This window comes from Pygoscelis adeliae, unplaced genomic scaffold, assembly GCF_000699105.1.
Source record: "Pygoscelis adeliae isolate BGI_AS28 unplaced genomic scaffold, ASM69910v1 Scaffold105, whole genome shotgun sequence".
NCBI classification, from domain to species: domain Eukaryota; kingdom Metazoa; phylum Chordata; class Aves; order Sphenisciformes; family Spheniscidae; genus Pygoscelis; species Pygoscelis adeliae.
Window position 1 is genome coordinate 1,184,584 of NW_008824807.1, and position 23,909 is coordinate 1,208,492.

General features: G+C 41.0%; 1 protein-coding gene across 1 annotated transcript in view; it reads left to right on the top strand.

Annotated features, from left to right (window-relative positions):
• Nucleotides 1-23,909, top strand: part of MTHFD1L (methylenetetrahydrofolate dehydrogenase (NADP+ dependent) 1-like) — a 157,618-nt gene that overhangs the window by 78,680 nt on the left and 55,029 nt on the right. Inside the window, exons 20-23 of the mRNA XM_009324158.1 lie at nucleotides 10,371-10,510; nucleotides 11,917-11,958; nucleotides 13,030-13,130; nucleotides 13,551-13,728. Of these exons, the coding sequence (XP_009322433.1) occupies nucleotides 10,371-10,510; nucleotides 11,917-11,958; nucleotides 13,030-13,130; nucleotides 13,551-13,728 (461 nt within the window). The remainder of the gene's footprint in view (nucleotides 1-10,370; nucleotides 10,511-11,916; nucleotides 11,959-13,029; nucleotides 13,131-13,550; nucleotides 13,729-23,909) is intronic.

Here is a 23,909-nt window from a genome sequence, read left to right on the forward strand (position 1 = left end):
ATGGGAATAGCGTTGCTTTGGCAAATAGCCAAAGTGCTTCTGAAGGTCGGATGTTGACAGTATTTGAAAGTGTTCAGAGACTGTTCTCTGATTATACAAAATAATACATTAAAAGAAAAGATTAATATCCTAAATGGTATATCAGGGTCAGTTTGCTGCTCTGACCTTGTCATTTTATTTTTGCAGTTTTGTATAACTGCTGTGTAATTAATTTGATTTGATTGAGAAAACAGATTAGACTCAAATACAGTAAGAGGCCTGTCTGTCTTTATATGGTGGGTCTTTTTGTCGGTCCCTTTATCCTTGATTTGCTATGCTGACAGCTTTATTGAAGCTGACAATCTCAAACTCTTCAACTTTTGCTTCCTGCAGTAATAAGGCACATGTTTGTAATGTATCTTCAACTTAGCCCCAACTGCAAGCTCTGAGTGGGAATGAAGCTTCGGGGACGGAGCAGATGCTTTACACGCATGAGAACGCTGCATCTATCTGCTGCCTTCATCTACTGCATCTCAAACAGAGCTCCCAAGAGGCTTAGTAACAGCTTCATAAATCAAGGGTTGCACGTTCAGCTTTTCCTGCAGCCAATTAGGAATTCAGTGTACGGTTTGGGGTCCTTCGCTGCACGAGGAGTGAAAAAGCACAAAAATGCGAGGGAGGGTCAGGGACAAAAGAGTAGCCGAGATGACAAGATCATGGGCAATTATGAAGAGAAACTGGAAAAAAATCTAATAATTTATAATCTTTAGTAAAGGAGGACCCACTAATAATGTACAAATATTACAAAAATGGTAATGGGTAGTTTGCAATGGCAATTCTGTTGCCTTGGTTACATGAATTGTGGTTAAGTGCAGAAATTCACAATAGGCATTGAAGGATTGGCTTAGCCATGAGCAATTGAAAGGATTTGGCTTGTAAACTAGCAGAATTATGGTTTGGTTTGGTTTGGTTTTGGTTGTGTTCTTAATTGGGAAATCCACGTAGGAAAATCCTTCTCCATGTGGGATTTGTTGGTGTGTGACCTTAGTACCTTCACTCTCCTCAGTTTGTAATTCTTTCTATAAGACAGATTACACATATGCACACACATATGGTTCAACAGACATGGTTATTTTCCACAGCAATTTTAACCAGCTGAGTTCTTTTTCCTCATCCAAAAATTATAGGGAAAACAGTAAATACATATTAATAAGTTTGATACAAGCCATCAATCTTACACTCTGAATAGAGGTTCAAATACTGGCTTTGTGGAGTTTATTTTAAAAATAAAGGTGATTACAACCAAGCTAATGCCTATCTGCAAAAGGTATTGGAGGGCTTACTTTTCTGAAAAATTCCCACAATTTTCAAAGTTGCTCCTGCTGTATTTCTCCATGCATGTGGCTATTACATAAAGTCTGTGCAGCACAGTGGGCTTTGCATGCCTGCTTCTTTTACCCTTGTCTGCTCTTCTGTGGCTTACACTGCATGTTCTCACCGCTAGGAATTTTTTCCCATCTCCTAAAATACTACTAACAGTATCTGGCGCTTTCTCTCTCTGTGGGAAGTCATTCTGTGTATTGATATCTTAAATTCTGTATGTGTTTGAAACATGTATCGTGCTCTTTGTAGAATTTCCACCAGCACAGAGCTCTCCAGCTAAGCTCTCAGGACGGTCTTGTAGAGAGACGGCCTTTGCATCAGATGTTTCACTGGGCCATTTTTTCATTGAGACAAACTGCTAGTGCAGTGGAATACTCTTCTTTCTGGGGATACATAACAGGAGATGCTCTTTTCCATTAATTTCTAAAACATGGCTCAGTAGTTTTGTCAAGAATAGTGGTGTTGGTGTCCCCTCCCAGGCCAATCATGAAGGGAAAGCATTCTGTCTCCTAGCAAAGACTAAGTGGAATGAAACAAAACCAGAACCTGTTCTTCCTCCTAGGAGGAGGTTCCACTGCATGAGTACACTGAAAAGACAGTGCCTAAATCATGGGTGAAATCGTTATAAGAGTAACCAGGCACTCCCCAGGATTTTAGAAGGGCAGAGTGGGGAATACTTCTCAAAACGTGTGCCTCGGTAAAGAGTCTGGGGGAGTTTCAACAAGGCAGCAGCCCAAGGCAAATAGTTGCATGCATTATGGGGTAGGCTTACACTGCAGTGATTGATGACTCCGTGCCTGGCATGCCTCAGGTGATTGTGCCAAGTGACAGGAGCATTGATCATCCCGATTCAGCGCTGGCTCTTTGTTGTGTGGCACGCACCATAGCCTCAGCCGACACCATTCTCCCACCATCCGTGCACAGGCGCTTTTGTTTTGTGATGAGAACAAGGAGGAGCGTGTGTGGCTGGCAAGGTGATTTCCTGGCCTTGCCGCCTCTCACAGCCGTGCCCTTCTGAGAGCATGCGGGAGTGCATGAACACCCACAGCCCGGCATGTGGTGGTGGTTGGTTAAATGGATTTTGTCTCTGAGCTGTGGTAGTCTCTGAGGGTACCTTGTATGACTGCAAAAAATTATGTATTCATCATTCACTACCTGTATCATACTCATTGCCTGATTGTATTTCTGCTGCTCTTTAGAAAGTATGTCATCTTCCAGGGCGTATGCTGAAGTGGTGTTCTGTCTCAAGAATAAGATCCTTTACATCCTCTCTTTCCTTTTTCGTGAATCGGTGCAATGTTGGTGCTAAGGCAGGTGTTACTTCATGGCCATTTGGTGAAATGGGTGGAACTTTTCTAGGGAAGAGATCTTCAGGCTCTCTGCCTGCCTCTTGAAGTCAGAGTTTTCCAGCTGCTTGTAACATGACTTCTCAAAGCACGTTCAAGATCCTTTTTCCGTAGCTCTTCCAAGGGGAGTGGGAGGAGCCAAAACCTGACAGCTCAGCAGAAAGCAGCTTCAGTTTGATGGAAGGTGTATTTGTGGCAGGAGCTTCAGCCAACTGGATCTTTTAAAACTAGAAGTAAATGAAAGTCTGGTAGTGAGATACCCAGAGAGAAACATAGTTTAGGTGTGATGAAATTTATTTTAAGCACTTAGGGTAATACTGTGGGTACCATAAGTTAATATACTCCTTGCAGTTGGGGAATTGTAGAAAAACAGCCTTAAATAAGGATCCGTAAGTGCTGCTGTTAATTATTCCTTCCACGCAACTCCAAATAAAAAAGTGGTGAGGTTTTAATTTTGTAATTACCAGAAGGCTAATAATTCTTTGGCAAAGGCCATGATGATCTCTTAAGTATGAGATAACATAATTGCCTTATTCCTGTGCCATTAATTGTGCTCCATTTTAAAAACGTGGTCATCTGTCTTATGAGCAAATGCTACTCTGTTACCTCAAAGGAGAAACGTGCTATGAATGGTAAAAGGATGGAACCTAAAATTCACAGTTCTTTTGTTTAAATTTTTCTAGTTAACATTGTAACAGAAGGAGGTTAGAAAAGGGGGAACTGTGTATATTTGGTTAGTGTGTTCAGCTATGCATTACAATTCATGTCAGGGGCCAACAATTAGCCTATGAGTTATGGGGTTTTACATGAGTATTGGACACAGGAGTTAAGAGAAAGTGGCTGTAAAACCCAGCAGGCTTAGCAGAGGGATTCAGAGAAACATGTAGGCCATGAAGCCACATACAGCTCACTTTATTTCTACTAGAATGGATTGTTTGTGGTTTGTAAGACGTCTTCAGGTTTTTAATCTCTAGTAATAAATCTAAATAATGAGCTCATTACTAGTGAGCTGCAAGAAGATGTCAAATTTTACATTTGAAATATCAGAGTATGGTTTGACAAGGTGGCTAGGGATGAATTAACAGTTTGCCACTGTTGAAATGTGTCTCCCTTCCTTCCCCTGCTTCTGCTTGTCTGCTTTTGCTGCTTGTTTGAACATGTTCAGACACTGGTCTCACTTCAGCTGATTCAAATGTAACCCAGTGGGGGGAAAAAAAATTTTTTTTTTTGTTCTGTGTTTTTCTGTTTGTTTGTTTTCTGGTTAGCAAATTCCAACAGTTTACCTTCCAATTATATGAGTGCCAAAACCTGCAGGAAGTCTGGGCAGCAGGGAGGGAGGGAGCAGGGGAGAAAGGTGGAAGAATTAAGAGGGAGCAGGAATTGCCCTTTCAGCAAGGCAGGGTGTTCATTTGGTTCAGCCACAGTGTAAAACCATGCCCTAAATTGGTGCTTTGTAGGCAGGAATCACTGCAGTTGCACTTCTGTATATTTTCAAGAGGGGGAGGCAAGCAGAGCTGTGGAGATGTGCAGAGCATGCTTTCTGTCACGCAGTGCCACCCCTGTCAGCTCCTGGAGTCTTCAGTTTGATTTCCCCCCTGAATTTCAAATCCAACATATGCAGCATACATATACAAGCAGGCCTGTAAAACCCACAAAGAGGAATTGTATTCTTAATTGTGAGAGAATCAAGATTTGAGAGTTGTCTTCAGCTGTCTGGCTTATAGTAAATAAAGTGAACTTTCTGCTAGGTTTTTTGTCTATAGTTTGGGAATAATCTGTATGAGTCATTGTGCCTATTCGTTTGTTTAATGTATGGGATCCTCTTGGAAAGTTAACAGCAATTGGTATTTAAAGTGAATAACCGTGAGAGGTTATTTTCTCATTTAAAGCTGCTCTGCATTCCAATGGTAAAATTCACGTGTTTTGCTCAGAAACATTTCTTTTTCCATAAGGTTGAAATAGCTTGTTACGGGGTCCCAAGGGAATTAGCACTTAGGTGAAGTGTATTCCGGGGAGCCAAGCTCCCCGTGCGGCCCTTGCTGCCAGGAGGCAGTAACGGTCGGCTGAGGCCTGAGACTCTCGGCCACTGGAGACAAGTCTCCTTTGGAGGAAGGCAGCATGAATTGAACTGCTACTGCACGGGGTATGACGGCAGGGTAGTTGAATGTAAATCTTTGTTTTCAGCTGGCTTTTTTTTGTGTGTGTGGAGAAGGTGAAAATTTCCCAGAGATTTTTTTTTTTCCTCCAAAGAAATTTATATTAGGAGAGGTCTCAAGCACTAGAGCTTGAGTATTGCACCTTGGAGGGTACGCTGACGGAACCAGAAACCAGGCATTTATAGGGCGTCTCTCTGGGGGTGCTCGTGCAGGTGGGCTGCTCTCTGTCTACATTTGGAGAGACTTCCACGCAGAGAGTCTCGAGTAAATAATAATCTACTATTGAACACAACTTCATATAATCTGCTTTCTGAGAATAAAGTTTATTTTGGTCAGGACTTCTTGCAGAGGAAAACCCATTAATAGCTGTTAGAAGTGTGATCCTTTTGGCTTAAGAAGCCAGGACTGCCATATCTGCTGGTTCAGTCAAAAGCGTGGATTGGCGGTCCACAGTCAGAAACCTCCAGTGCCCGTACCTCTGCAGGACACATACTGCCCTGGCATCTTTCTTTAGCAAAGGGTGAAAAGTACCTGTTACCTCCAATGAGGAGGTAAAAACTTTGATAACCGATGCAAACTATTTTCTTCATGGCATGAAAAATGTTCAGCCTTAATATATTCATGTGTAGTTTTCTGCTGGACTTTGTGTCCAGCGGTGGTAGCAGCAAATGCCTGTGTTGCATGCCATCTGAGAATGCGTCAGAAGAAAAATGAATAGGAAAACTCCCTCTGTTAGGAGAGAGGAGGAAAAAAAGAAAGAAAAAGAAAAAAAAAGTATCTGTTACATTCCAAAATCAGTCACAATAATGGAAGTTCACATTAGATAAATTGCCAGAGTCAGAATGGACAAACATCTGGTTTATTCATCCCTAGCTATACTAACAAAAATATGATATCCTGTTAGATAAATCACTGATCATCCTAGTTTATCTTGGCGGTTGTGCACCTTGGTATTTTTCATTTAAACAAGAACGTATCAGTACTTTACAGCTAGCATGCCTCCAGCTCCAGGTTCACAGTTCATGTGCTTCTGTGACTTTGAACTCTTCTTTTCCTGAGTTTACCAGCAGTCAGCTGCACCAGAACAGATATGTTTATATGTCGGTAGTAAATGGCAGCTTGCAGCTCAGAGTTTCCATTTCCTTTTACGTTGTTCAGGGATCCAGGCTCACAATTCGTGTCCTAAAGCTTTGCCTCATGTACACATCTAACTTGGTCCTTTATAGTACAAATGTTTTATTTTGACATTGATTTGTTGATAGGAAGGGCTGACAAGGGAGAAGCTACTTTCACTAGAAATTACCCTCAGTTTACATGAAGTTCAACTGTGGGTGAAATATCTTTAAAAAAAATTCTAAACATCACTTTCTGTAAGGCTTTTAAGCAGTATGTAAATGTGAGGCTAATGTGGAACCACTTTATGAAGCTATATTGATGTATTTTTAGGCAGAGAAAAATTTGTATTAAGCATGACGATGAAATCTGATTAGCTGCTTAAACCATGACACTGACTATTTAAGCTATTGTCATGCATAGGTGATAAAATATTCCCAGATGTGCTTGGCAAGGCAGTAATTCCATGAAGAGGTTATTAAAAGAATGAGGTAATTAAAAACAAGAAACAAAACCATCAGAGCGATTTGTTCATTTGCCTGAACCCTGAAGTGGAATTAGAGACTTCAGTGAAGAGTATCAATTGTTCTGACTTTACACCGCCCGACAGACTTCTCATCATCGCTGTTGCCTAATTCCATGTTTATGAGCTTTTCCTCCCCCTTTCGTACCTAATTTGGGTATTTTTGGGTTCTTGCTCTGAGCAAAAATGATGGTTTATTGGTTATTTTGGTAGCTGAATGGAGTGAAGTAGATGTTATGTAAATGACCTGTAGAAAGACCTATAGTAATTGTGTGTCGTGTTTTGCCTACTGTTGTTCTGAAACAAGATTCCCCAATTACCCTGATGTGTTAAAATGAGCCTAGCTTTTTGGTCACCCTCACATAGATCTTTTATGAGAAGAAATTATTTGAACTTATTGGAGCATTTTGATGCAGTTTACTTCTGATACATGTGTGTATATTAATTGCTAGATTTGACCTGTGGCCCACTATTAAAAGTAATGTAATGGTAGTCCACTGCTGGTACATGAAATTATAATTTTTAGTCTTCATTCTAATGTTCCTTATGATACTTGGGCTATAAAATTGAAGCATAAAATCAAACAGCAGAGTATTTGTAGAATTAGGTTTTGCACGTTATATGACCACGCAGGGAGACAGTCCAGAGAGCGGTACTCACTGAAAATTACACCCAGAAAATAATCTTTTAGTACTTGTCCAGATCATTGTCCAGTCTTGTCAGTGCAAGAAGGGGATCCGTGATGCAAAGCAAGGCCTAGGACTGTAAAATCCCTGATCTGGGTCAGCATATGTTGCCATGGGGTTGTGTTCTCAGGCTGGAAGTGCAAATGCCTGTATGTTTTCTATGAGCTCGCTGAAGGCAAATCATTTATCTCTTTACTTTCACTAGAACTGCTATGTTTGTGGCCAGGAAATCAAAGCGCAAGCAGTTAACATCATGCTGGCATCATCATGTCTATTACAAACCCCCTACCTGCTTGCAGGGCAGCAGCCTAGGTAGCAGGGATTCACAGGGCTGGGAAATGGCTGCTTGGCAGGGGGCAGGATGAAGAGGCTTTTGGGGAGGGGAGCTGAAGCTGGGTAAAGACTCTGTGTGGGCAGGTAGTAGTGGTTGCGTCATAAACTTTCCTTCAGTTGAGGTACAGCAGACCACATCTGCTTAGGTAGATGTTTGTTCCCAAAATCTTCATCAGTTCACCTGTGATCTGTAATTGCCTTCTGTTGACAAACCATGTATGGGAAATGATGACCGAAATAAATGAACCCATGTATTACTTTAAATTTCTGTTGTTACATTTAAAGTGATTCACTGTTTTATCTCATAATCTCTAAATGTAGACTACCTTGAAACTTCCCATTTAAAGTCTATATTTGTTTTTCATTGACACTTTCATTTGAAAGCAGGAAACAATCTGAAAGTAATTGTATTGTGTTTCAGCACGAAGATTTTAAAATATAATAGCTTAGCATATTGCTCTATCTTCTCACTATTCCTCGGAGGAAATAAAATGGAGTTAGCAACTTTCATCCAGGCAGCTTTTCTACTACATCCTGTTTCCTTCCGCACGCTGGAGAAAGCACCGACATTCCGCTCCCTTTCCTCTGCTTCAAATGAAGAAATCCCATTCTCTGTATTGTAGCACTCACTCTCGGTGAACACCAGTGTTCTGTTAGCTTTTCAAATGTCGATATAGGGTTTGGGTTGTTTAGGCAAATGTGCATTTTGCCCTCCATTTCAAAGGAAAGCATTACAAAGAATAGAGGAATATGCACAGCTACCCAGATAAGTGCCCCCACACAGCCTTCCTGGGTGTTTGCTCTGGCTGCTTAGACTGCCTGAAGGGTGTCGAGCATCTCCCCGAGAGCCCTGAAGTGCTGTGTGTGCTGTTGCTGTGCTTGCTGGAAGGCTGAAATCTCTGCTTTTCTCTCACTGAACGGTAGACTTGCTATCCCCCTTTCTCTAAGGAAAACTGACCCTTGAAAAGGCTTGGCATGAAAAGGATTAACTCCCTGGAAACTTTGTTTGGGAACGTTAGGAGACTGCTATGTGTATGCGCTGGCAATCTCCGTAAGAGACAAATTATTTTCCCACCCTCTCAAGTACTTGGTAGTTTATCTGTTGTTTATATTAAAGATTGATCATGGTTATATATTCCTGACTCAGAGTTCTCATTAATCACACTGTGCCACATAAGAGACTGGAGAAGAAGAATGGGGGTTACTGGAAAGCAGACATGTGATCCCTGGCTCTGCTTTTAATATGACTTATCCTGACATTAGCTTTGTCCTGTGAATTATTGTGTTTGTGTAAACCTCCTTTTTTTTTTTTTTTTTTTTTTTTGTTTCCATGTTTGGTATGTCTGTTTTTCTCAGGGCTATTCAGAAAAAGATAATATACTTATTACAATGATTTCGGAGAATGTTAATCATGGCGCTTGCCATGTTACTGTTTCAAGAGGTCCCTGCATGCCCCCCCCCAGCATGCCCACCCCCTTGCTTGCTAGCTCTTGCTTCCTTCCCCAGCCCCAGCAGCCATTTCCTCCCTCTGAGCAGAGCCATGATGCAGGCAGTTGTTTCAGCCTGTGCAAAACGAAGGGGTGGAAAAGGACCGGTGGGGTGAGGAGAAATGCACAAAGGCTGGGACTTCCTAAAGTGCATTGGCTGCCAACAGAAAGATACTTTCTCCCACAGCAGCAGCGCTGATCTGCATCTCCTCCTCCTTGACCCTGCTGAAGGTTTCCAGCCCCAAACTGTTCAATCAGCTGTTTGTGGTCCCCTTCTAAGCATGAGAGTCAAAACTGCTGGCAAGAGGGAGAGAAAGAAAAGGGAATTTACTAGTTTTTGCAAGCTGATTGGGGTTGCAGGGACACATTACCAGTCGTGCTTGGAGTCAGGTCCAGGAGCCTCTGAAGCAAGCAATTTTCCCACCCTCACTTGTCTGGCTGCACGTCCCTTCACATCTTCCAGAGGCACGCATTGATCCCAACTCTTCAGCGTGTTCTGGTGGGAAATAGTTATATCGGCAAATTTTCAACCAACGGGAGATTGAATCCCTGGAATTTTTGAATTGCTGTGTGCTTGCGTTTATCCAAAATTATTTGGATTTTAAAAGAGGCAATTGAAATAATTGATATTTGACAAATCGGAGCAAATTAGCTCTGAAGAGACTGACATCGTTTAATACAGATTATCTTCTCTTTTATTTGTAGCTCTGCTAAAAATACTTTGCCAGGCACATCCTAATTCTGCACAGATTTTTTTCTTGAGTCACATTAATGTCTGACTTCTTTGGTGCAATGTCCTGTTATAGAATTCACCGTTTAAGAGTATCTTCGATACTGAGACATGACTGTAAATGCTGTTTTGTGTTTATAATTAAACCTCTGCTCCACAAAGGCAGGAGATGATCAGAAGTTCTGCAAACCTAGGAGAATTTAGGTCGTTTAATTGTGATGAAAGCACATCTTCAGTGAAATCAAGGGAGGAGGAATAATGTAGGGAAGTCTTAGATCTGTAAGAATTTTAAACATATTTAATATAATTACACAGAAATAGGTATTTTAGAAGACTAGATGTTTTTAAAAGACTTTGACTCCAGCTAACTTGGATTGCTTGGGGTTTTTTCCCCATGTGACTACTTTTGATGACATATTGTACATATCAAGAGTAAGAGAATTTAATTCTGAGTTGGGAATAGTTTTTTAATCAGACTCAGTAATGTAAATAGACCTCTATTTGAAAGTTCATTCAAAACTGAGTACTGGTGTATATTTAAGTGCACTGTATGCTAAAGTAGAAATATCCCCCAGTGTTTAACCGAAAGCATGTTTTATGTGTGGTTTTGTTTTGTTTTTTTAATGTTTAACAGTAACTGAAGCTGGCTTTGGTGCTGACATTGGGATGGAGAAATTCTTCAACATCAAATGCAGAGCCTCTGGCTTGGTTCCCAGTGTGGTTGTACTTGTTGCTACAGTGAGGGCTTTGAAGATGCATGGAGGTGGGCCAAATGTAAGGTTTTGCACCTTTCTTGGAAAATAAAATTGTTGCTAATATTTGAAATAAGTAAAATATCTTGGTTTAAGAAATATTGGGGGTAGCTTGTGGGGCAGTATTTAGATATCCCTCCTGAGTTACCTCATTATAGAGATGTTACTTCCAAAGGTAATACAGGAATGGAAAGGCACAAACAAAGAAGAGGGGTGAAAGAGCTCTGAAGAAGTACTACATCTTGCTGAGGGAGGGAAGTTTATTTGTATGAAAAAGCTATAATACGTATATATGTTCTTTTCCCTGCCTTTTGAAATAGCGTTTGTAAGTGCACTGAAGTGGTCGCAGGCTGGGAAAGTTGGCAGCTGAGGAGGAGTGAGAAGAGTTTGGGTTGCAGTATGTGAGCGGAAGCAGGGAATGTTGTTAGTGAAGGTTTTGAGATTTCTTTCACTGCAGTAATGGGAACCTTCTCTGTCCTTTTAATCCGCTCAGGTTAATTCCCTCAGGGATGCTAAGGTAACTGATAAAATTGTGCAAGTGTTTTCCCAGTGTACCAAAAGTTACCAGAGTATCATTTTTTGCTATTTAAGTCACCAAGAGACTTGTACAGATTACTGATTGTAGGAAGTACTCCTCAGTCATATAATCAGATCAGACTCTGCTAGCCAAGCAGACAGACACTTAACTCCTAGAAACACTTTCACCTGCCCAGCAGCATGCAAGTGAGTGATGCTGCCAGGGAAACAGTCTCACTGAGTGAAAATACCGGAGCTGTTTCCACAGCCACAAAATTTTGGAATGCATGGTCTCCCTTACAGCTAATTGTCTCTTAGAGCTAAAGCTGAGGTGTCCTTTTTCAGTCTTTCAGGTTGACATAATTATATCACTTTCCATCATTTTAGTCCACTTCTAATGCAAGTTTTCTTTATTTTTAATGATATTCCTCCATGTGTATCAAGGCAGGTATATGGTCATGTGTGTTATAATTCAATCTAGCAAACCTGCATGCAGTTCCTCACCACGGGCAGTAACTGCAGGACACCCAAAGATGATGTTCCTCTTCTAGTCATCTATGTTACTGTTATTCCTTCAGCCAGCTGTTGGAGGTTGCTGTCCATTGTCTTTGCACTGCTGGTGCATTGTTAAGCGTGTAGAATGGGACCCAATTACTTCCTCTTTAATAAATCTTTTACAACTAGTTGCTGAGTAACTACCTTTATCTTGCTACCCAAATACAGTAGGAAGTGTTGCTATTCTCCATGTACCAGTGTAACTTGGAATAAAACAGAAGCTGCAGTCAAGCTATGATGTTGTGTGCAATGTATGTGCTGACTGGCAGTATAGAAAGTAAGCAAAAGTGCACTTCTGACCATTTAGGATTATGAGAAGTGTCAGTCTTTGATGACTTCGATTGTTTATTATTCCAGGTAACTGCTGGTGCCCCCTTGAAGAAAGAATACACAGAAGAGGTAAGAAGAACTATTCTACAACTTTAGGAGAAGCATTTGTTTACAGGGACAAAATAATGTGGTATATGGAGGATCAGAACTTCTCATCCCTCTGGCTGGATAGCGTGCAGCCTCAGATTTGGCAATAGCATGCTCTAATGCTGACATTCAGTGAACACACTTAACAGGCATTGCCAACAAGTAAAGCCATCTCATCTTCCCCCAGCCACTTCGTGTTACTGCTCTTGTGTGTGCTGTGTGTGTGACTACGTGGTAGATTGTACTGAGGAACTGAGCTAGCCAAAAAATAACTTTTTTTCAGTAGTTTTTCCGGGACCACTAAGTTTTCAGACTGATCAGCTCTTCATTCTAGTCTATGGCAGCACAAGAGCAGAGTGCTGCAGGGGTCAAAGACACTCCCTGAAATTAATGATAGCTTAACCTGTTCATTAAACAACAGGTTTAACCTGTTTGTGCTTCACCTCTGGTGTTGGATGTCACTCTTCAAACAAGAGTGGGTTCTACGGGTTTGTTTTCTTTGTCTCTTCACTGTAGACAAATTCTGGTCTTTTGGTTTTATCAGGCTAAGGATATGTATGTTGTTGCAATTAAGACAAGGCCTACAAAGTGTGAGGAAAAAGAGTAAATACGGAAATCCAGTAATGTGCTTTTATCTGGGATATATATGAATATATAGATTAGACTATGCATCTAACACACCTGTATGTCAAACCCCACCCCACTACTGTAGTTTGTTTATAAACTTTGCAAACAAGAGACTAACAGCCCTTTCACAATTGTGACAGGCAACCAGTCATCAGCTGCACTGCCTTCTTGTGTCCCAAGAAAAAGCAATACATTCATGTACAAATTTTGGACACTGCTTAGTTACTTAAATATGTCTGTTGCTTATTAATTGAAATAAGAATTAATAAGATAAGTGCCAAAATATTTTTGTCTGGAAGCATTTTACTTGCCTGCTGCTGTCGTGATCAGCACTGTTTATGTTCAGTTTCATTTATGGAAAATTCTTTGTCTGGAGAAGACTTGATGTATCTTACCGTTTCCATTAATTTTTATTTAATTGCACAGAACCTCCAGCTGGTAGCTGATGGCTGCTGTAATCTACAGAAACAGATTCAAATTACTCAGCTCTTTGGAGTTCCTGTTGTGGTTGCTCTAAATGTCTTCAAGTAAGTCTGTTATTTCGTTACTCTTGTGAGTAAATCCACGGTTCAAATTTCACACTTTTCTTGGTTTTTAAATTAATCAGTTTTGTCATGAAGAAAAGAAGCTATTAAAGAATTTCCTTTTTTCATGGTGAATATAAAGACCTTTAAATCCTTAGCTTGTTCTTAAGGTTTTAAAACCACCAAAAAAGTATATACTGTTATGGAAATATTAATATTCCATGTTAATTAGCTATAACAATTACAAAAAGTGTTCTTGGAACATGTAAATACATATGCTGTATATAAATGCATTATGTATATGGCATAATTTCTGTATAGACTTGCTTTACAACTGCTGATGGTAGAATAAGGCTAAGTATATAAGGTTATAAAAGAGAACTAATTAAACAAAATGATGAGACGGAACTGTTTGGTTGGCAGAACTGACTCTCCTGCTGAGGTTGATCTGGTGTGTAAGATTGCAAAGCAATCTGGAGCGTTTGATGCTGTACCCTGCAATCACTGGTCGGCTGGTGGTAGAGGAGCAGTAAAATTAGCTCAAGCTGTGGAAAAGGCAGCCAATCAGAAAAACAGTTTCAAATATCTCTACAGCTTGGAGGTAAGATTTTTTTTTTTTTTTTAACGAATGTATGCTGCATCAGTGTTGGATTTAAAACAAGAACAACATTGCAACAAAGCTATCTAACATACTTGGAAAGGGGCTTGACTTGGTTTAAAATCACAAAAGCTGGAGAGAACAAACGATCTGTGGCTTGTCTAATCAGAGGAGCAGGGTACTTGCTGGTAATGCTCGTTATTTAGTACACTGAATGATGTTTCTGATACTTTCTTGTTTAACATAAAAGTATGTCTGTAGGTGGAACATTCACAAATTATTGTGGGAGACTTCTCCACAAAGATCTCAGTCATGATATTTGTCCTGACAATCAGCTAAAACAAAATATAGTTACTGTCTCGCAGCCATTGGTATTGCTCCAAGTTGTGGCTCCCTGAAGCATTCACTCTCTGTACGAGAAGTACGTAGAGGTAGCATGTGCACACTCACGCTGCACATCTGCCCAGCCAGACAGGTCAACGCAGAGAGAAAGCACTGCCTTTACCAGCACCCACTTACACACCCACAGCCCTCAGACAAACATGAAGAGCACAGGCGGCCCAGTCCTCTTCCTTCTCTCCTGCTGATCGGGATGTGTCACTGCTGCTGTTGGCCTTAGATTTTCAGTCTATCCAGGAGGAGCCCCCAGTGCCCCTCCCCTGCTCCAGTTGTTGGCACCAGCGTCCACGAGCCCCTGAGGTTCATGGCTTTCTCCAGCTGCTGTCACTCAGACCTCTCCTCCTGCTCTCTAGTGTTCATACGTACGCACCTAGAGCAGAGAGCACACCCACACAGAAGGTAGTCAGAAATCAGATTTAGTGAGAATAGAGGACAGACTGTGGTGCTCAAGCACCGAGCTCAGTCAGACAAGCTACTGACCAGACACCTTTACACTCAACCGGCCCCTTCTTCACCTTTTCCCTCCATTTTTTCCCCCACACTTGTTCCTCTTCAATCCACCTTGATTACTCCCTTTCCCCATCTTTCGTTCTTCCACTAAACATGCCCTAACAATCTTTACACATTCCCACAATCCCCTTCAAAAATCCCATCATAAGTTTTGCACTGTCCCAAAACGCTCTTCTTCCTACTTGCCATAACGAGCCCTGTGCTGCTGTAGGCAATCATTCCCTTTTGTTTGCAAAGTTTTCTGATTAAAGAGTTTCCCCATTGACTCACCTTGGTGCATTTCACACCAGGGACAATGGTCTCATCCTTCCCCTTGGACGGTCTTAGGAAACAGCCAATTCAGTGTGTTCTAGTTTTCACTGATTAGGTTTTTCCACTGATTACGTTACTAGGGTTCCTCCACCTATCATTGTTCCTCTGATCCTTGCTTGGGTTTTGTGTTTAATTTGCTCAGCCATTAGTCAGATAACCTAACAAAGGACAGTGCGGTCCAAGTTTCAATCCTTCGTCTGCCAGAGATGGTGACTCTTTTTCCATGTCTTGGAGACTTTGTTATTGCAGTCGTCTGCAAGGTAACATCGCAGCATCGTGAGCTGCCAAGAGGAGCAGCTTGCAAGGAAGGGCTGCTTGGGCCCCTGAAAGCACTATGCTGGAGTACCACTGTGCAGGCAGAACACTTGGAGGGACGGATTGCCAAGAAGGTTATACAAATGATTTCTCAGGACCTTCCTGACTATCCAGATGTGGGTGGGTTAAAATTTGGGCAGCAAAATAGACTTTTCTGGCACCAAGGAAGCCCTTGTCAAATTTCAGATCCTGTGCCCCAGTGCTACTTAAGTTTCTTTAGAAAATGTTTGAATGCTATTTTTTAACAGCAGAACCTCAGCTTCATTCTTTTAAATGGCTGAAAGTTCCCGTTTTGATTCTTCTCGCCAGAAAAAAGTTCAACCTGAGGTAGATATACCTTACTGTTGTCTTTCACTTTCTCTCCTCCCTCATAGGTACCTCGTATCTGTTGCACCCATTTTATTTCTTCTTTACACCTCCCCCACTGTTTTCCCAAATGTCAAGTAATCCAGCCAACTCCTAATAGTATTAACCACTGCCTTCACAGAATAGATGGAAATACCTTGGGAATAGAAGTGTCTGCGGCATCTATTCAGGGTGTTTTGCCCACGGAACATTTTTGCAGCCAAACAATGGACAACGTATCTGCCTTTCTGAGTTTGTCTCTAATGAGATGCTCTGGAAACTGAGGATATCATTTTATGGGTTTTGCATAATAAAATGGGAAAAAAATCTTTCAGAAATACATGTAATAGTTTTCTCCATAGGACACTTGCGTTACAGAGATAGCACATTAGCATTTGACAAGGCCCATATTTAAGCTCTGACATTACTATATTCTATGTAGCTTACAATCTTGTGGTATGAATGAGTAGAAAGGATTGGTAGGGGTGGACTCTGTCTCTATGAAGGAAGAAAATGAGATTGATTTCTACTTTAATGTCTTTCCCAGACACACCTTTTTGTGCTATGTCGCATAAGCAGCATGATCTTAAGCGCAAAGGGAATGAATCACATCTTTACATCAACTTAATATCCTGTAACTTAACACAAGTATTATAAGCCTCAAAAATATGTTGAAGGGATTTTATAAAAACATATAAAAATTTTAAAATACTGTAAAAAAGTAAATTCAGGCCAACAAAAACAGTAAAGCGTAAAGTTCAGGCTTCTGTTTCATTCTTACTATGCAAAGGATGGGGACTGAAGCAGCTGGAAGTAGGAGAATGAAACAGCAGTGCTGTCACTCGTATGGTATGGTAGGTCATTTGGTCACTGGGCCTATAGGGACATGAAGAATAGTCACCTCTTCCAAATGAGCCTGCCTAGACATTAATTAAGGTTGTAATAGGATTTTTTGAGGTGGCAGTTTTGAGGACTGAATTCTACTGTTCAAAGGGATAACTATGACAGAAAATTAAGAAAGAGGTAGTAAGATGGGATTTAGACAGATGATTTCCCTCCATCATTGTGCCTAAAGGGGATGTAACTGAAAGGACGTAGTTCCATCCCTCGTCTTTCCAGTGACTGCCGGATTTGTCCAGTTAGTTGAATACTTTGAAGTCCTGGTTGCTTCAAGTTTGACGGGTTTTGCTGTGGTGGTGGTTTTTTTTTTTTCTTTCCTTTCCTCTTTGGAACATTGGAGGGGGAAATATTCTGCATAAAACCACTACCACTTCATTCATATCTCTGTCTTCATGATATTACCCTACTCTTCACTTTACTCCATATCTCCATTTAGTCCTTTGATGTCTATGCATCTTATTTTCCTCAATCTGTAAAACTTCATCAGAATTTACTTCCAAAACTGCCTATAATTAGAACAACTTCCAACAGCACAGACCACCATAGCCGTAACAGATTCATTCAACATTTTGATGTTTTGTTAGAAAGCATTACCCTGGAGATTTAAAAACTAATCCCAAAACCCCTATATGTAAAACTGTTTTAGATCCTTTTTTACTAGTTAGACCAAAGTTTGCAGCAAACTATTTTATTAGTATACAGTCAGGCATCTAAGTACAGGATAGTCCAGGTCAACTGGGCTCTCTTTGGGTTTTTTCAAAATGGCATGCATCTCTGCAGTGCTTTATGTAATTTCCAAATGTATACCTGGGAACAAAGACTTCCTTGAAAGGTGTTTACAAATGTGTATAATGTGAGAAGAACAAGAAAGGCTTTTCTAGATCTGTCAAATACTGGTAAAAAGTTGAGGATCAGTGGTTTTTTCTTCTGAATCCTGAGGTATGTTTATATATTTATACCATCTTGTCCAGCGATAACCAAGCACATGCTGAATGAGCGATTTTAGACAGTGGACACAACACTTGTGTCAGTTCAGGACTCAGGCTCAGCTAAGTGGTCCTGTTGAGTATCATAGCAAGCTAGTCTAATTAGAAGACTGTGCTAATGTGGTTATATTCCTTGAAGCATCTCATTCAGTCTGTTTAAACTTCCTCAGGTGTCTCTACATGACACAGTGTTCTGTAGTGCCACTTTTAGATTGCTTTTCAGGTTCTCTTTATTTCTCTAAGCAGGCAAACTTTTGTTTTTATCCTAGTAGCTGATGCTTGTACTTTTTTTTTTTTCCTTTTTTAATACTTCTTGATTCTAGCAAGGGTTAGTTTGACATTTGGTATTAGATGAACTAATATTTTTCAAGACTTGAAATGAGAACAGAATAAGCTTCAAACATATTTTGAGGGCAGTGCGAAGAATAGCTGCATATATGATTTTGGGAGTGCATATGTGTGCCAGTGTCGTTTCATGGATCAAGTACAAGTGACCTCTAACAAGTAACCCCAGAACTGTTGTCGCTTTAAAAGTGTAAGAAAGGACATAAACAGATACAGTGTACCATGAAATGCTTATAGTATGAGGAATTGCACGGGGCGGGTGGGGTTCAGGAGCAAGGATGAGTTTTTGCATGATAGGCTCCAGAGTTTATAACATAGTTTAGAAGATTATTGGCAGTAGTCGTAATAAATACTATAGTGGTATGTGGTTTTAATATGGATTTTTGCCCCCACTGCACACTAACCCCTCTTATTTTACTGTTGAATTGGTTTCTTGCCGAGTATTTCTCTTTAGCGTTTGGAGGATGGGTTTGTTTTAAAGGCCTCCTGAACTCTCTATAAAATAATCTGTAGGGTTTTTTTAATATATATTCCTGCTACATATGGAAAATATCAAAGTATCAACTCTCTTATCACTGTTGACTTCCTTTCTGGGTTCACTTTTCTTGAAGTATGGGACTTCAAGTTGCAGCAGAAAGCTATTACTCAAAATAAAGTTGACTGACCCATTAAAAGTAAGTTTAGATAACTAGGGGGAGTATAGGAGAGGATGGAAATATACGCATCCCATTCCCAAATTTCTCTGGCTTCAATGCCTGTTCTTGGCAGTGGGGGAAGCTATATTCCCCACTAATGCATGCCTGGTGAGTAACCTGCCTTCTTTCGCTATCCTGGTCTCCTCTCTTCTCCTGTGGTGAACTCTCCCTTGACTTACAGCAGCGCTCCTCAACCTGGGGGAGGAAACATAGGTCTGAATGAAGGCAGGCATTAGGTTTTTAAGAGGTGCATTGCCCCTTCCTGCAAAGCAGCTGGAGCGCAGTGGGCTAACGTTCCAGGAGATAGAAGAGAGGAGAAGAACAGGCATATGGCATGAGGCAGGATCAGCATATCTGGCCAGTCAGCGAGTTAGCATTGTCCCCTTAAAAGACCGACATGGTAACCTGACAGATATGATTGAAGAGCCTCAAATCACCTGATTTATGATGCATTGGAAAACTAAATTGAAGCGTGTAAAGGTCACAAAAGGGAGGGAGGAGAAGGGGTTGTTCCAGTCTTCCAAGTTTGTCAGATGACACCTATTTTTGCCAGTGCTCTGCCTTTAGGCAATATCATGACAAATGAAAATATTTCCAGGTTGTACTGTGGAAGTTGATTGCACAAATATTTTGGCTGAGTGCAGTGAATTGCCTGGCCAGCCTGCAGAACAAAGGAGAGCTTTCTCAGCTTGGGGCCATCCACTGGGAATGAGGTTGAGTGGCAGCACTTCTCAGGGAGGCATTCAAGCAGTTAGCAGCCTCAGCACTGGTATTTTTCTTCCCCTGCTGGGAGAACAGTAATAACCTGGGCAAATCTGGAGCATCTGAGCCCACAGTTTTGGCTGCCCCTGCCTCTGTTGTGCTATGGCAGTATGGCATGGGCTGCCACTTGGCTCATTTCTTCCAGTCTTAGCTTCAGCTGTCAGAGACGATGGATCACTCAGGGGCGTCTAAAGGTAGCATCAAAACAGAGAAAACTCTGCCAGCAGCGGTTCTCTGTGTCATCTTCTCTTCCATCCACTGGCCATAGTCTCCAATAACAAGAATGAGCTGTGAGTAATGAAGGAGGGAAGAGACCCGTCAGTGGAGGAGAAGGCTCTTTGGTGCATGTACTAGGACAAGGGGAGTGGCTCGAAAAGGAAGGCAGAGTCAAGAAGGGCTCATGGGGCCTGGGTTTGAGGACGCTGACCTCCAGGGGAATGACCTAGGCCGGAGTGTTTCTCTTCATTTGTAAACCAGTCATCTTTTCAGTCCCAGTGTGATTGAATGGGGGAGGTGTTAGGGGTATTTTCCGTTTCCTCCACTAATACCATGAAGCCTCTAAGTCATGAAAGCCATCCATCGTGTGTCTGCTGTCACATCAGCCCAAATTACCTCTGTTCTTTTGCCTAGGAGGCAAATAACTTCAGTGTTGTTCTTTATACAGCATGGAGTTGTATGGACCATGAGTCATGTATGGACTCAATGGAAGGTCCTTAAGCACTCCTGGAGTAGGAATAAATAAAATTATATATGATCCTTACTGAAACTTTTCCTAATAAATGATGGAGATCATTTCTCATCTTGAAATGCAGGCTATGCTGCCTTCCAGGGTAAGCTAGCCTTTAAACTATTTCCCCACCACCCTACTGCTAGTAAGCCATCTAGCAGTGAAGCCACATTAAAGAGGAATTCCACAGGGCTGCACCAGCCTCTCCTCCCACTCCCATCAAAGAGATTTCGGTGGAGTCTGGACACTTCTTTCATTGAATTGGGTGTTCTAGGGTTGGAAGCTGTCTTTTTTCCACTCCATCTCTTTTTTTGTGGATGTAGGCTCTCGACGGCACTGCACTTTTATGTTTGTTTTCATTATTTTCCTATTCTTCGTGTGAAGCAATTTTCTTAGGCACAGCTGGGGTTTCAAAGTTGGGGAAATGGAAAATAAATCTCTAAGGCCACAGGCTTAGGTGTTGATTCACAAAGTGTTTAACTTGACTGAATATGCTTTTCCGCAAATTAAAAAACAAACTCTTGTCCTGTGCCAACAAAGGAAGAGGAGTGCTAAAGACTTGGGAATCCTTTTGTCAGCCACAGATCTTCTGGAACCAGAATATACAGATACTTTAATAAATGTGTTTTTATTTTATCCAGGGGAAATGCTAGAAGTAAGAGTTCGAATGTGCAGAGTCAGCTATTGTTTTAGCACTGCACTCTGTCACCCCACACAGCACCTTCAGCCATACTCCCATCATATGTTTTCATTTGGCAACCTTCCCAAGAAGAGGAATGAGTGATGTCTGCATGCTGTTTCACTTAGCCAACCATTATTGCTTTCAGTGAATGCATAAGTTAAAATTTTTTTTTAAAGTGCCACTGCCTTGAATTTTAAACTATTTTAAGAATTTCTGTTAAAACACAAGCAGCTTAGCAACAATAAACCCAGAGGTTAGTGACCTCATAATTAAACTGGTGATCTCATAATTAAAAATAGCCAGTGAGACTAAAGTGAATGTTTAAAGAACTTGAAGTATTAAATGTGTAAGTTACAAGTGAATAGTGCTTTTGTATATTCTCTGGTTAAACACATGTTTTTCAGCAGAATCTTAAGTTTTCTCAGATAATAAAGTAGTTTTAAATATTTATGGTTTATAACTGTTAAGAAATCCTTTCAGACAGTGCTGCACTGACAGGCATTCACTTAAGGTATTCAAATTAAGCTAGATAACACCCATGCTTCTCATAGTAGCGTGGCTTAGCTGCAACCTGGTGGAATGAAGTATGACTACGGACTTACTGCTATTGACTCTGGCTTTTCAGAGATGTTTTCTGTTGGACTCTGTTTTGGTGAGGAAGTCAGAGGGGAATGTTTAAAAGCAGAAGAAAGGAAGAAGGAAAGGAACAGGGTTTGTTTTCCGCAGTCTCAGGGATTGGCTATGGGGGGTTAAAAAGATGAACTCCTTTCTCCAGTAGCCAAAGAGCTTAAAGTCAGGTGTCGAGATTAGGATGCAAAAGATGGGAATCCCAAGCACAGTCCCAAGCCAGGTCCCTGGTAATCTGCATGTTTTGTTTCACGTGATACTGACTTCTGGCAACAAGGCTGATTTCGGGAATCCCAGCCCAAGCCGCGTGTCCCTGCCCCAACTCGCTGTTTCTGCTGGTACATTTCAGCGATAAGATGTGAACAGTTTGAGCAAATCTTTCTGTAGAGATGTCATTTAAGCCACGTCTGGTCTCTGCTTTATACTGGCTTTGTCTTTACGGTAAACTGGATGTGAGAACTGATCTGGGTTAAAATAGCTTTTTTTTTTCCCTGGGTTATGTTTTAGCCTGGATCACCCTCTCTGGTATGTGCAGCTGCACAAACAGCAGTGCTGCCCTCTGAGTTGCACTGGTACATGGGTGAGTGTGAGCAGCAGAGGAAGGGAGGATGAAGGAAGGGTCTGTTGAAGATGGTCTGCTGTCCATGGAAATCCTCATCAAGCCCCACATGGAAAAATGATAATCCGCAGTCTGCTGTTTTAGCTGAAGGAAGAGATGAAGAGTGAAGGAGATGTGAGGAAAGGCTAGCAGAAATAAAACACTATTAAATTACATTTTGGTGAAAACCTTGCTGTTGATAGTATTGGAAGAAAGAAGATTGCGTAATAAACAGCACCAATTTGCACTAACATCACGTCTTGCAAGGGGGATGGCCGAGAAGTAGCAGTATGGCTGGGTGACAACACTGGTGTGATTTCATCTTGAAAAATCAATTCAGTCTTGGAATGACAGGCTGTCCTCTTTATCAGTGCTGATTTCGTGGTTTAGTCATCTCTATCAAGTAATGAAATGTACAGCTACACAGATACTGTTTTTGTGAAAGCAGTTTGTGCACTTGTGCTGTAGCACTTGTTATGCTTTAGCCGAGGAGATAATCCTGTTTATGGTGTGGGTGCTTGGCAGCCTCAACAAGCACGTGTGTTTGTGCTTGCCTCAGAAGAAGCATATGGCTTTGGTAGCTTTGAATGTGTGAGGTTTCAGAAATGCACATTGTCTCTGGCAGAGCTGGGGGGATCGGTTGTTTCTGAGAGAAACAGCAAAGCTACTTAATTGTCAGCAGATATTCATACCGTGTGGCCCTGTAGCACCTTCTAACGTTCAGTATAAGTTTACATTGAGTATTTCATGCTATCATTTTCTCAAGAAGCTAAAACTGAATTTGGAATGAATTCTCTGAAGCTGCCATAACTCCTTCAGCATTAGTACTAATACGTATTTGCATAAAAGTCAGGTTTTGTCTAAATCCATACTGTCTACTGTTTGTCTGTCACCTGTTCTCCACCTGAATGTACTCAGTTGTGTAACATTCATAACCTTAGATAAAGGAAGTAAGAGGAGGAACAGATTTTATTGCTCATCCTAAATCTTTCGTGCTTTTGACGCTCTGCACATTTTATAAATATCTTTATCACCATAACTGTCCCGATAGCAGAGACGCTGTGGAACCAAGTTGCTGTTCATACGGGTGCATCGACACTCACCGTCCGGATGAGACTTTTCATCCTCCTTTCATTAAGACTGTTTTATTGATGGCCTACAAATAGTTGCATCAGCATAGCTGAGGGTGCCGCATTGTAGTTTGCGAGTGGGAATGAACAACTGGTTCAGGAATATCCTAGGCCATTGTAGAAAATTCTCTGACAAAAAAGCGAGAGATGTGAAAGTACTTATTTCTTCTAAGTGTCTGAGATGTGTGGTTTCTGCTGGAAGATATTTGACCAAAGTGTTTAAGGTACAAATAGGTAGCTCAACATGATTTTTTTTAGAAGAGTCTGGTATCAGCTGGAGCAAAAATCCAGCTTAAAATCCCTTAATTATTTAGTAACTTGTGCAGTATGCCTCTATTTTTCAGCCCATTTGGATTCAGCTAAGCATTCTACCATACGAACTAGCACTGTGAAGCGTTATTACATATGATGGATGCCCATACCCATCAGTGAGAGTATTTCCGTAGTGAAGTGGTGAATAATCAACAGTTTTGTTGAAAACCTAAAGCTAAACTTGCCCTTAAAGACCAGATAAGAAAAAGTAAGAATTGTTCCTACAAGTGTCTTGTAAACATCCAGGCTTCTGCTATGGCATATATGTAAAAAGTCTCTTAAATTACTAGAGCTTCTTTTCTGATAAATACCGTTATGTTAGTTTCAAGCAAAATGAATTTTTATTTCTCACGTAAAGTACTAGGTGGTTTTTCTTTGGAAAATACTTCTTTAAATTAAATTAAAATGAAGTTTCCTAGCAGTATTACTTGATAACTGAAACACAAGAAACTTTTTAGCTTGAAATGCTGTTACACTGTGATTCTAAATAGATAATCCCTTAAAAATCCCACCAAATACTGTGAAACAGGTGGACCCTT